The sequence below is a fragment of the Erithacus rubecula genome (assembly GCF_903797595.1).
Source record: "Erithacus rubecula genome assembly, chromosome: 2".
Taxonomy (NCBI): Eukaryota; Metazoa; Chordata; class Aves; order Passeriformes; family Muscicapidae; genus Erithacus; species Erithacus rubecula.
In genome coordinates, this window is record NC_136685.1 from 14,804,032 (window position 1) to 14,817,540 (window position 13,509).

At 35.3% G+C, this 13,509-nt stretch overlaps 1 protein-coding gene across 3 annotated transcripts in view; it reads right to left on the bottom strand.

Annotated features, from left to right (window-relative positions):
* ASAP2 (ArfGAP with SH3 domain, ankyrin repeat and PH domain 2) overlaps window positions 1-13,509 on the bottom strand; it is an 82,329-nt gene that overhangs the window by 6,582 nt on the left and 62,238 nt on the right. Inside the window, exons 17-26 of one of the 3 annotated variants that reach the window (XM_079328015.1) lie at window positions 12,020-12,209; window positions 11,507-11,592; window positions 11,192-11,307; window positions 10,689-10,756; window positions 9,768-9,881; window positions 5,930-6,185; window positions 3,519-3,680; window positions 2,494-2,662; window positions 1,148-1,215; window positions 285-394 (exon numbers count right to left, since the gene is read on the bottom strand). In XM_079328015.1, the coding sequence (XP_079184141.1) occupies window positions 285-394; window positions 1,148-1,215; window positions 2,494-2,662; window positions 3,519-3,680; window positions 5,930-6,185; window positions 9,768-9,881; window positions 10,689-10,756; window positions 11,192-11,307; window positions 11,507-11,592; window positions 12,020-12,209 (1,339 nt within the window). The remainder of the gene's footprint in view (window positions 1-284; window positions 395-1,147; window positions 1,216-2,493; window positions 2,663-3,518; window positions 3,681-5,929; window positions 6,186-9,767; window positions 9,882-10,688; window positions 10,757-11,191; window positions 11,308-11,506; window positions 11,593-12,019; window positions 12,210-13,509) is intronic. The other 2 variants (XM_079328016.1, XM_079328017.1) reach the window with 2 other exon arrangements.

The window sequence follows — 13,509 nt, forward strand, 5'->3', positions numbered from 1 at the left end:
TTCTGTGGATTGTGTTGGTCACATCAGGACATGAGCAAAGAATCCAAATGGCTTGGTTTGCTTTTTTAAACTTAAAATCTCATAGTATTCTGTAGAAAATTCAAGAAAAAAAAAGTTTTTGTAGCGATTTACTACAAGTCACACAAATACTTAAAAACAGAATACAGGATATATTGTATGCTTCATGGCTCTCACACTTCCACCACAGCAGAATACACTATCATGTCTACAGTGTGACAGAATGCAGAAGATTATTAAAATCAAATGTCACATTTTGTACTTACTATTTGTGATTTCCTTGGCATTGGTGCTGGTGGCTGGATTTGTGCCAAAGTATTTGCTGTGGAACCTGTCTGTGTTCCTGGAATGTCACATACAGAAGATGACTCTCCTGCTAAGGCAAATAAATCAAGTAAATATTATTAGGCATGCTTTCAAAAAAAGTGAGAGTGATGGTATACTAATTATTCTTAAAAGTATGTAAATCATTTTATATCCCATGAGTATTTAATTTAAATTTAATTTAATTTAATTGTTGAACAAGATGAGATTCTGGTTACAAAGTACATAGAAAAGGCTGAGCTACTGAAAGCCTTCTTTGCCTTAGCCTTTACTAGCAAGACAGGTCTTCAGGAATCCTGGTCCAGGCATCAATCTGCATGCAATGAAGTGCACCTGGGGATGAACATGCCACACACCAATATATGTTGGTGGCCACCTGGCTGAAAAGCAGGACCAGAAGCAATGGACACAAACTGAAACACAGGAGCCTCTGTCTGAACATCAGGAAACACTTTGTCATTGTGAGGGTGACCCAGCACTGGCACAGTCTTATTCCTACTTGAGGAAAGGGGTTAGATCTGATGACCTGCATATGTCCCTCCCACCATCAACCACTCTGTGATTCTGTTTATTACATGGTCCCATTATTGACTTTATTTGACCCACAGCTTTGCTCATGCTAAAGAATTTGATGCATCAGAGCCTACACAATCACAAAGAGAAACAAGAAGAATGGTGGTACTGATTATATTTAAATGTTCAAGATAAATAAACAAATGAAAGAAAGCCTCAACAAACCCATGCTCTCCCTTTGATTGTTATGACAGCTTAATTACAATAAAATAAATCTTTAAACCACAATTACCAGGCTGTTGTAGAGATCCAAGTCCTCTAGCCTGCCCTTTGTTAGTTAAGCCAGATGATTTCTCAGTCCTGTGTAGAAAGTGAGAAATGGGTCAATTTCAGAAACAAACAAGAACTCAAAAAGCAACAGGATAGAGTAGTTTCCAAATTATAAAAGCCTTGGCACATCTTCAGTAAAATCTGGTGACTTTGCTTTTAAAATTACTGTTTTTCTTCTGGACTTTTGATTAGGTGAATTAAAAGTTGCACTTAATGTTAAAAAAGGTAGAAAAATAATACAGGTTTGATTATTGCAATTTGTGCCTCAAAACTTGAGATTTGAAGTTCCTTTCACTGTTTGTTTTTTTTCTTAAAATTATGCATCCATATTAGTCTGTACATTACAGCAAGCTTCAACAATTTGTGCCTGCCTTTCAGGTAGTATGGTACCTCCCAAAAAAAGGGCTAGAAAGGAGCTTAAAGGTCAAGGTTGTTTCATCTTTCAGTCCCAATTTGCAAATGAAACCTTATTTCTTCAAAAAATTTCTTAAAGGCCCTATTTGGATCTCCCCTGGTTACCATCTCAGTATTTCATTTTTCAGCAATGCTACAAATGGAACACAGCAGTCCTGCTGAGACATCACCTGTTGAGTCAGTTGAGAGAATTAATTCCTATTGTTTGCAGGCTATGGTAAAATTATACTCTTTCAGAACAGCCTTAGGTCATCTGCCTTACTATGTCCTTACAGATCATTCTTCTAAGGACTTTTGCTTACCCCTACTCTGCTGTTTTCCATGCTTCATTCCTGTAGTTGATGGTTCTTAATTACTAAGGGTTGCTTACTGAATGACACCCTTCTTTCCCTTTGCCTACTACTTCAGTTTCTCAAGGATGCTTTGGATATGATCTTGTTTTCCAGTGCATTTGTCTCTCCTAACTTATTTTTCTGCAAATTTAAAAGTTATTTTTCTTTTCCAGGTTTTTCTACTTCTGCCACAAATGAAAAGATTCGATGGAACAGAACTTATGCAAAGTATGTGAACAATAAATGGCACAATCAGACATTAGATTCCCATTATCTCCTATTTGTTACTAGAAGAGAATAAGGAGTTTAATATTTTTTCTGGCTTTTTATCTCCATCATAGCTAGATGTTCTGGAGATATTCTGCAAGTCATAAAACCTTAAATCACTAGGCTGTTTTGTTTTTACTGTAGGAATCCTTGTCATCCATGTCCTTAGCATCTGCCTTCTGTTCATTCCCACACTCTAGAACACATCACTTGCAAAAGCATGCATGTTTTATTGATAATTGCATGTTATAGATATACTAAGTTACTAAATATGATGAAGTATGACATCAGTTACCCAGAAATAGGCTTTCTCTGAGAGATTCTGCTTGGAGGTTGTGGGGGCAGTGGTGGGGGGGTTGGCTTGGTTTGTGGAGGAGCTGGCTGCTGTTTTGATTGCTGGTTCAAGGCTTCTATAATGCTGGCTGTCTTTGCCACTGGAGGTGGTGGTGCTGGAGAAAGTACATCTATATAGGAAAGTTAGAAACATGGAATTACATTTATATTTACCATTTCATTTCTTGGGTTCTCATTACATGTTCTCCTGCTACAGGACTTATCTAAGAAAAATGCTTTACATGTAATGGAAGAAGGACCTCTTTGGAGAGTGGTTTACCTTTTGTTTCACTTAGTTGAAATTGGAGAACTCTTAAATTTATTCAAGCATTAAAATGCAAACAAAGAAAATTCCTACTGAAGTCAGTCATATTCTTGAAAACAGTATACCAGAATACATTTTTAAAGTACTAATATTATTTGGTCAGTCAAGGCCTTCAGTCTGTGTTTTATGGAAAAGTAACCAAGTAAGTAACATCTGGCAAATTTTATTTAGAGGAACATATTTTCTTAAAATCTTGTTGTGATTCACAACTTAGAGCAGAGTAGGTTTAGCAATTAATTAAAATTGCTATTGAATCTTAAAACCACCAACAGCAGCTGGCAATGAATTAAAACATCCTTTTGCACTCCAGTGGTCTGCAACAATCAAGCACAATGTGGAGACACAGCCCCAGGCTTACAGGTAACACTCACCTTTACAACTAGTGAGAAATGCAGCACTAAAATTATATATATATATATATATGTATTAGACATAAAACGATGAGCCCTTTAGCTCTAGTAATAGATGGCGTTTCCTGCTGACCCTGCACTACATCATACAGTCCTCACTGGAGCATCAGAGAAGACAGTTTGTTACTGGATGGGAACGATAGGCCAAAGCTACAGTCACCAAAAGAGGAAGTATGAGTTGTGGAAATGGAAAAATAAGCCAACTGTGATTAGATACAGTAGAAGGGAAAACAGGGGAAAGTGGAAACATACTTGTAGATGTTACACGCAATGGCGGCACAGGGGGATGAATAGCTGGTGGATCTGATGAAGACCTCTGCCTGCTTATACTTTCCACTCCTAAAGAATTTGTCTTCCACATTGCATTAGATGAAGAAATTGTCTGAATACCACTGCCAAGAACTGAAGGCTGAACTAAAAAGAGAGGAAAATACTGCATTATTATTATTATTATTATTGCTTACCCTACGCACAAAGTGTTAATATTCACACCTGTGCTTTCAGAAATGGTGTGACCAATATAGTGTAGACCACTATATTCAGCAACACTATATTCAACAACTATAGTCACTGCATCCTGATGGCATGCCAGAGTAGAAATCAGTCTGGTGTTAAAAATTACACAGCAAGACTTCACCCAGAACCTTCTAACACTTAACCTAAACAAAATTTGTCTTCAGTCATTACTTTAAAATACATCAATACTTGAAAAAGCAGATTTCCCAGTAAGAAGGCAGAAGGCAAGTCTTGCTACCTTCTTTAATCCCTGACTGATAACTGTAATTTTCTCAGGTACTGCAAGAAAAGGACCTCACTCTTCCACAAGCATCAGCACATATTGCTGACTCAAAGTGAAACATCACTTTTGACTTAGAAGCAAAAAAACCCCTGTAAACCTGAATTTCACTCAAGCAAGAAGCTATAATAACTAGTCATGAAACAGTCACAAAGTACTTCTTCAGAGCCTCTTAAATGACTTCATTCTGAAGAGCCACCTCCTCGTTTCATAAGAACACTCTACAGGTTTTCTTTATAAAACCAGTATTTTGCACATATGATGCCATTTCTACCTACTCAGCACATGAGTATCATATTAAGAAAAGATGAAACAGAGTAAGGTATGAACAAATAATAGGTTGCAGGGAAAAGCATAAAAGGCTCAGAAGACTTGGAGAACAGCCTAAAGCTATGAGGATAAAGGAATAATAATACACCATAAGCATAACATTAACAACATCAGCAATTGACAAGAAGCCACGATCGATGATACTATTACAGCTTTTAACTAAGAATATAAATTAATAGGCTAATTGCTGACAATAGGCTAACATTGCTAGGATAAAGAATATGAGCTAATAATCTAAGGCAGGCAGCATGTCTTCATGGCATGAGTTCTATTACAGAGATGCCAAGAAGTTTGGGGTTGGAAATGAAATTAAAATGACACTTTTTGAAATCTGTCATTTAATCAAGTGCAAACTGTGGGTATAATTGGCCATGATTAAAATAATATCAAAGGGTAAAACAGTCTTTTTAACTATTCAATTGTATTACCACCTCAGAGATAGAATCTAACAGTTAAACAAACCAGGCAAGCTCCTTGTATCAGCTTTCCTGTTTGGTAGGAAAAACACTCCATTCTATCAAGTAAAAAAATGTTGTCTAGATATTGAGCTTCATGTGAAATGTTAACATAATCCCACCTGGTTAAGTTTTACATGCAACTAAACTTCTCCCAGTCCCATGCTACCCTTTCCAAGTAACCCAAACCATGCTTTTCTGCTCTCAGTTTTTCTGCCCCTTTTATGCAGCCATTCCATAACTGAGTTTTCATATTACACAGATCAGTTTGCCACCTCAGGCACAATCACTGGTGTGTGGAGTCCTGCATTCTGACCTCTGCACAGTGTTCCCAAAGGTAGAAGCCACCCATGTGTGCCCAGAACATTTCCTGATCATATCTCCACATATGGAATCTGAATTACAGCACCATAGAAAACCATGTCTTTAATGGTAACTTCTTGAATTGAATTGAATGCATAAATATAGCCTCCATGAAAGATGGTGGATTAATAAAGGTATTAAAACAATGAAACACACCAAATATGACCTGTACAAAGAGGACCTATAGAGATTTCTCTATGTTTCTTTACTATGATGCAAACTGATTATATTTGAAGATAAGAATGAGGTTCACAGCACCAGCTTTAATGATAGATTTTGCAAGCACACGACCCTCTGAATCAGGATGAGACATGTACTTTTACACTGCTCTAATGGGGACAGCCAGTGACTGGCAGCTATATTTTCAGTCAGTTATCAGGTCTCTAAAATCATCCAGTTCTCCACATCACACTTACACACTTATTTCAACAACCATGTATTTATTAAGAGAAGAATTTGCAAGGTTAAAATCTCATGTTCTGCATACACTCTCCATTCTCTGAGGCCTTAAAGTTTCAAATTATTGTGTACTATCTTGCAGGTATAACAAAAATCAAACTCAAAACACGTTACATAGATCCACTTCAAGGATATAAAATGAGGCCATCAATAACTGTTCCAATACTTACCTGTGGAAAATAACTGTACGAGAAAACTTTAAAAAAAATTTTTTTGGTAGTTATGATCCTTTCTCCTAACAGAATGATATTATCTAGTACCTTTGCCAATATTCCTTGGAGGTAGAGGAGGTGCACTACTTGTAACAGGTACTGCAGGCTGAATGGAAGGTGGACTGCCACTGAGTATTGCTCCATATGTTTCATTCTGTAATATACTCGGCATAAATCCTCTTTGCTTGTCCTTAGCAATGTTTGCTGCATCTCTTGCCAAGGATGCTACATTAGGCTGAAGTTGGTTTGATCCAATTTGGTAGAAGCTGACAGGCCTGTCCTCTCTCCGGTTGGGACTGGGTTGCTTTAACACAATAAAAAAAGTACTAATTGATACCACATTAGTTGTACTCACTTTATTTATTAGGTGATAGAAAGTTATTAGTTTTTAGAAAGAAAAAATGGCTTCTAAAATGCATTTTTGTTGCTTTTAATACATAACCTAAACCCTACATTCTGCCCTCTTCAAGACAAAGTAAAAACAACAAAAGATTAAAAGTGAATTGCACTTCCAAACTATTAATATATTCTCATTTCTTCTGTAGTACACTGCTACAGGAGAATACTATATCCCTATATACACAAGACTATACTTCTATAGGTAACCAATATAGATTTTCAGACTGGATCAAGTAAAGTTTCCCTGCATCAAAATACCCAGCAGTATTTTCAAAACTAAATAAACAACTGAAGGTCCTAAGCCTCATCTGAAGTTCAGCAGAGCTAAATCTCAAATGACCTCAAAATGATCATGACCTCAAATCCCAGAGAAGATTTCATCTAAGTATTCTACCTATAGATCAGCCTACATGAAATGAGTAGCCAAAACTTCTCATTAACTCTTTTTAGTTCACTGGTATCACTGGAAAAATTTGGGAGATTACTTCAATTGATAGCTGGGACGGAACACTGCTCATCCCACACACATTATCAAATTGTATTTGATTAACTGTTTTTGAGAGTTACAGCAATCATCTGCACTTAGCATTATTCTTCCTGTTTCAACAGCAAGCATAGTCATTACTATTATCAAATGATAATTAAAATAGCTGGAGTTACAAATTCATGTGGCTAGTACAGCAATGGACTTTAACAATCCTAGACAATGCCTAGAGAGCATAAATATACCTTCAGAAACAGTGCTAGATAAACATGCCATACTGACATATTGTCTGTATGAAACTGAAATAACCTTTTATAGTAATAGCATTTAGGCAGAATAAAGATTTATATCAACAGTATCACTAACAAGCAATTGATTTTCCTCTGTATACATTCAATGCCTATTTCTGGATTAGTCATGTAGGGCCTTTAGATATGTTATAGCACAGCATTATAGCTCCAAGATGTATCAAATGATGCACATGATAGTCTCTACCCTTGTTTTGGCTTAGCAGCCTCATTCCTCACTGACTGACACTCTCCATTCCCTGACCTCTCCACTGTCCTAGTTCTGGGACTTGTTTCTGGCTTCTAAACCAGCAAAAAATTCTTTTTCATCGTTGTGATTCAGCTTTTCACTGGCTTACCAAACTCAAGCAGTTCAATAGAGGAACAAATGTGTGTCAGAGTGGAGGAAGAAGCTGAGGCAGGACCAGACAGCCATGATATACAACAACAGCAGAAACAAGTTGAATTATCTTAACCTTCCTTTAGATTAGGCTGTCTTTCATATGAAATATTCCAGACTAAAGAACTTAAATTTCAGACATGACCTTTTCTGACATTGATTACAAAATTTATTCAATTGTGTGCCAGCAAGACACACCCAATAACTTGGCATTTAAAAACAAAACTCTGATGTGATCCTAAGCAACAGCAGTATTCACTCATGCAAACAATGTAGTTACAGACACTGTGACTCTGTGATTAATAGTCTTTAATATCCTTTCAAAAGTCCCTATAGTATAAAACTATTAATAGTAGGCAGTGAAGTAGGAGCTTCATTATTTTAGCCACACTGCTGAGTAGCAGATACCTTCCCACATGAGATGGAGCTCAGGGACTAGACAAAAAAAACCCACTCAACTGCAGAAGGCAACAATGAAGAAAGTGAAGGACAAGAAAAGATAAAAAACCAAATTTAGATCATGCCAGAAAGGGATTTGTATTGGTAAATTACCAAAAACTTTTACAGCTGGAAAAAATGAGACCTCTAAAGGTTTCAATATGTTTTATCAAAATGATCATCATTACATAATTATCATTATTATAAAATAAATAAAACTTTAAAATATATAGGAATACATAAATATGGGGATAGAATATGCTCATGCAGAAGAACTAGATTTAACAGCTCATAGATAGCAGATTCTTCCACAGATACCAAAATTTTAAGGAAAAAACCTTAAGAAGAGTCTCACAAGGTAGAAATTGTGCTTTGAAAGGAATGGCCTGTGACACTTCCTATTGCTAATTAGTTCAAGCCGAGCACCAGAAGTAATAGCTATCTTGGAATAGAGAGACAGGATATGAGAACACAGGACAAAGAGTCCTATGCACTCACAGTATTGTAAAAATGCTATTTTGCAACAGAGTAATTATGGATGCCAAAATTAGTCCCCAAAACATTTAAGTGAATTTAATGGTCTGATGAACTAACAATTTTAAAGGGATTCTATAAAGTAATGGAAATGAACCTGTGACTGTCAGGTTTTAATATTTCTGGAAACAAAGAAAAACCCAACACAAAAGACTTGGCTTTATTTTATTAATTTAGTGTTAGCAATTCATGCCCCAGTTGAGATGGGGGATTTTGCAAGAGAAGTATTAAAATGCTCAAGTTTGTAGAAAGAAAATGTTGAATTTCATTATCCAGAGGACAAAGGGGTTTTTTGCTAGCCACTTTCAAAAAATGTTGCGCTAACATCTGAAGACTAATATAAAGCCTATTATATATTCCTTGTACTTCAAAAGCAGAAAAGGCATAAGCAATTATAACACTACACACATACAAAGAACAAAAACCTCTTTAATACTCACATGGAACACTTCAAACTATAAAAGTTTCAGGATGTCAGGATTAGTATTTTGGAGTCTATACATAACTTCAAATTACTTGTCCCCTAAAAAGCCACACCATTTTAGGTGTCAGAACACAGTAGCTTTTCACCTGTCTGTGTGTTTAGGTGCTTAAATAATTCAAGTTGGGCCCTAAACTGAGAAATTAAGTTTTGAAAATGCAATTATATTTCTGTGCTATTGGAATGTTTTGTAATATGACCGTCATTCAAGCCATCTGGACACAGTCCTGGGCAACTTGTTCCAGGTAATCCTGCTGTAGCAGGGAGGTTAGACTTCTAACCCCAACCACTCTGTGATTCTGAACCTAAAACTACAACTCCAGTAGACATTTCAGGTATGAAAAGCATTACAAATAAAAAATTTTTTATATGTGAAGATTCAGCATTAAGGCCCTACCCTGCTGTTAATGGATAGAACTTATTTAATACACAGGTTCAGTTAAAGGCAAAACAAGGCAAAAACTTTTACAATTCTAAAATTAGAGCCATTGACTGGAGATATTTCACAAACATGAGGAGATAGTCTGAGGTGCCTGTCTTGGTAAAGGCAAATTTCCCAGTTCATGTTAGATCAGCTTCACAATCAGCAGATCCAAATATTCCTGATGTATTGAAACAACTATTGACTTGACTGAAAAGAATATATAGTACATGGCTAATTATAATTTGAAAACACATGGTCATGTTAAGAGGAAAAAGAAGACCAACTATAATTCCAGAAACAAAAATTTAAGCTACTGCATTTTACTACAGAAATTTATTTCAGTGTCTTCATACCTATAGTAAAAAGCAAAGTTATTGAGATAATTATGGACATGATACTTACACATACATGTGTACAGAAAAATAATATTGATACAAACCTGCAGCTTTTCATCTACATCATCATCACTTTCATCCAAATCTTCATGAAGTAATCGCCATTCATATTCTACATGAACATGAGAATTAAATCTTCCAGATAGTGCTTGAGTAAGCTAAGGAAAAAAAAAAGATGACACTTATGTTATGGGCAGTACTTATTTCAAAACCATATATTTAAAAGCAAACAAAGTCCACATACGGGAAGAATCTTGATTTTAGCAATCTGGAAAGTTACTGCACTGAAGTAAATTTAAATTAAGCTATGTTACCAAATACAACACAAATAAATCATAAGTAACTAGACATTTCATTAACCATTGTAGATCCACTCTCCATTTACTGAAAAGAAGTACCATATTGTATTGCTTTGATTTAGAAATTGCAATTCAAAGAAATTAACTGTAATGACCATTTCCTTGAATCAGACTCACTTATTAATAAGCCTTGACCCCCTCTAATATGATGGGGCATCCACAACTTCTCTGGGCAACAAGATAATGGCCTCCATCCATGGCTCTCACACATAAAAAGTACTTTAGCAATTAGATTTCAAGGAGATGTCAGAAACTTAGATTCATAGAACCATTTAGGTTGGAAAAGACCTTTAAGATCAATAAATTAAGATCCAACCATCAATCCAGAACCGCCACACCCCCACTAAACCACAGCCCTAAGTGCCACATCTACACCTTTTCTAAATACCTCCAGGAAAGGTGACTCAACCACTCCCATGCATCTGAAGAAAAATATTGTTTTCTTCTTAAAAGCATATAAGTTTACATAAGCATATGACTATTTCTGAGGATATAACTGTTTCTAGTACACCACGATTGCATCTGAAATATATTCACTGAATATTCAGCTGTAAGCTGTTAAATGATCAGACATGAAATGCACACACACAATGACACAATACTCACCAACTCTTCACAGTGAGTATGTTTTAAACGTTTAGCTATGTCAAGTGGGGTCTCTCCTGCTTCATTTGCTATATGACAGCAAAAAAAGAAATGTATGATGAGAGGTGTCACTATTAACATGTCCATTACTAAAGACAAACCTGCACAGTGAAGTACTAGACCAGCACACTCAAAAACTCATCTGTTTCTTTCATAGGTAGGTCCAACTCACATTAACCCTCTGAACATGACAAGCAGCAGCAATTCAACATGCCATACACATGTGAATGATAGCCATGAAACCAGCAACAAAACAGCAGTTAAAAATCTAAACCTGTTAAAAAAACTAAGTGTAATACAAAAGTCAATTTTAAACTGGAAATAAACAGTAAATATGATTCTCTAACAAGGAAGATTATATTTACAGAATTATGACAAACAATAGAAGAGAAAATGCACATATTCACTGTTTTTTATCTGAAGCAATGACAAATAGGAAATTGAAGTACACATTACCCTTTTACCTATTTCAATAGAAGCCTTCCCTCTCAGCAGCAGTTTGAGGCACTCAACGTTGTCTGTTAGACAGCAGTAATGCAGGGCTGTGCTACCTTTACAGGTTTGCTTATCTAGATTGCCACTTTTGAAGTACAAGAAAGAAGAAAGATAATTAAACTTAGGTTCCTTACCCTATATTATTAAGCCACTCTCATTAGAAGATTTTTGAATAATAAAATTACATTTGCAAATATAGCTTTAGTACTTTAGTATTTGTATTTATTTAATATTTATATTACTTTACATAAAAGCAATGCCAATATTCAGCTTTCCATACTTACCTGTTCTGCACTAAAAAGTCAACTATATGAAGGGATGTTCGATCAACCGATCTAACAGCAAGGTGCAGTGCTGTTTCATCTTGCTCCTAAGAATAAAATGGAAAAAACCATTTGTTTCTTCATCTTCTGAATAAGAAATTTTAGTAAGACATTAATTGAACCAAATAAAGCACATAATTTCAAAATACTCAAATATGCTACCATTGAAACATATGTGAAGACTTACTGTGTCCCTCTTGTTCCTTTAAAGCAAAAAAATAAACTGGTTGAAAATAAGCAGATTATTGAATGATTTAATGTTTTAATAAATTTAAAATAAGATACTTGAAAACAATTTTAGATTAAACTATTTAGTGTATTCTTTTTTATTTTATTATTATTATTTTATTTATTGTATTATTAGGACATACATTCCTTACAGATATTATTTCAGATATTATTTCAAATAATTTTTAATTAACAAATGCATATTGCACTAACAACAATTTGGCTAATAAAATTTACAGCACTTACATGGCCATTGGCCAGTGGAATTTTTTCTGTGAGATCCACGCCATCAGCATACACTTGAACTAATCCAAGAATGTCTCTTGATTTCACTGCTTCACAAAGAGCATGCAATTTAGCTGCATTGTCTGCATGCTTCTTCCTTGCATATTTTCTCTCAATATACTTGGCAGTAATGTAATCTTTTCTTGCATTCCTGAAATTCAATATGATTTATTTCTATAACTTTCAACTGAAGATACACATTAGCATTTCCATAAATATATGCAAGTCATCTGAAATCATTCATTATGATAATTTTTGTTTTTAAATATGCATGTAACCATGCAGTACCATATTTCAAGTGTGAAATGTAGTTACAGAAAATGAATCAAATATCCAATACGAAGACAGACCATGAATTTCTTCCTCCAAACTCTGTGATGATGTTGAGATCAAGACTATCCAGCAATATGTGAAGAAGATACATCAAAGCTTCATAATGTTAGTTTATGTTGCCTTGCAGGTTTATGTTTACCTGACTTGGTACTCCTACACACATGCTGAAAAGGGGTGGAAGGCATGGGATACAAAAAACAAACAAGCAAATAAAAACAAACAAAAATCCTAAAAACAAAAACCCCAAAACAAACAAACCAAAACACAACAATCTAGCTCATACCTCTGCACAGACTATCTAGGCCTTGAATTTGAATTCACAGCAGTGAATATGTTCTTTAAACTCTTCATCACGACTATAAAAGGGAGGGTGTGTTGGAGCTTTTAGTGACACTTAGTCCACCTGACTCAGCACGAGTTATGGCTTCTGCCTTTGATGCCCAGTAACACATCTACCCCTCCTCCCATCACAGCAAGACAGGATCTTGCTTGCTTCCCAAAGGCATAACTCCTTACCAGCTCTTGGCAAGCACACAGCATTGCACAGAAGACATTTAACAAAGTGATACCTCATCATCTAGTTACTATGCAACTGGCAAAAAGTAAAAATCCCCAATAAATAATAATAAATTGGATCAATACATAACTCATGTTCATAAAGCATTTGATAGTATTCAGGTTCTCATTTCAATAAAATAGCCCTAAATTTGATAAGCAGAGGTATCAAACTAAATGATCTTTTTAAATACAAATTTTTAGAAGTGTTCTTATTATACTGATTCAGCATATGGTAAAAGTATTAGCAATTTAAATTATTAATATTAATATTATTAATATGAACCCTCTGCAATATTATTGCTAGTAGTAGTCAAAAATTATCTAAACTGCCTTGTTTAACCCTGGTTTTGTCAGAATGCTAAAAATCCACCTAATGTAAAATCAGCTTCATCCAGAGCCAATTCTTCTGGGTTTGTTTCTACATTGTTTACTAGCCCTTTTATGATGAGTAGTATCCAGCCAAGTAGGCAGCTGTCCTTGCTGTATCTCTGCCATCACTGTTCAGTGCTTTCGAGGAATTCGGTTAAATGTTCTGTCTTCATTCCATACAGACTTTGGTC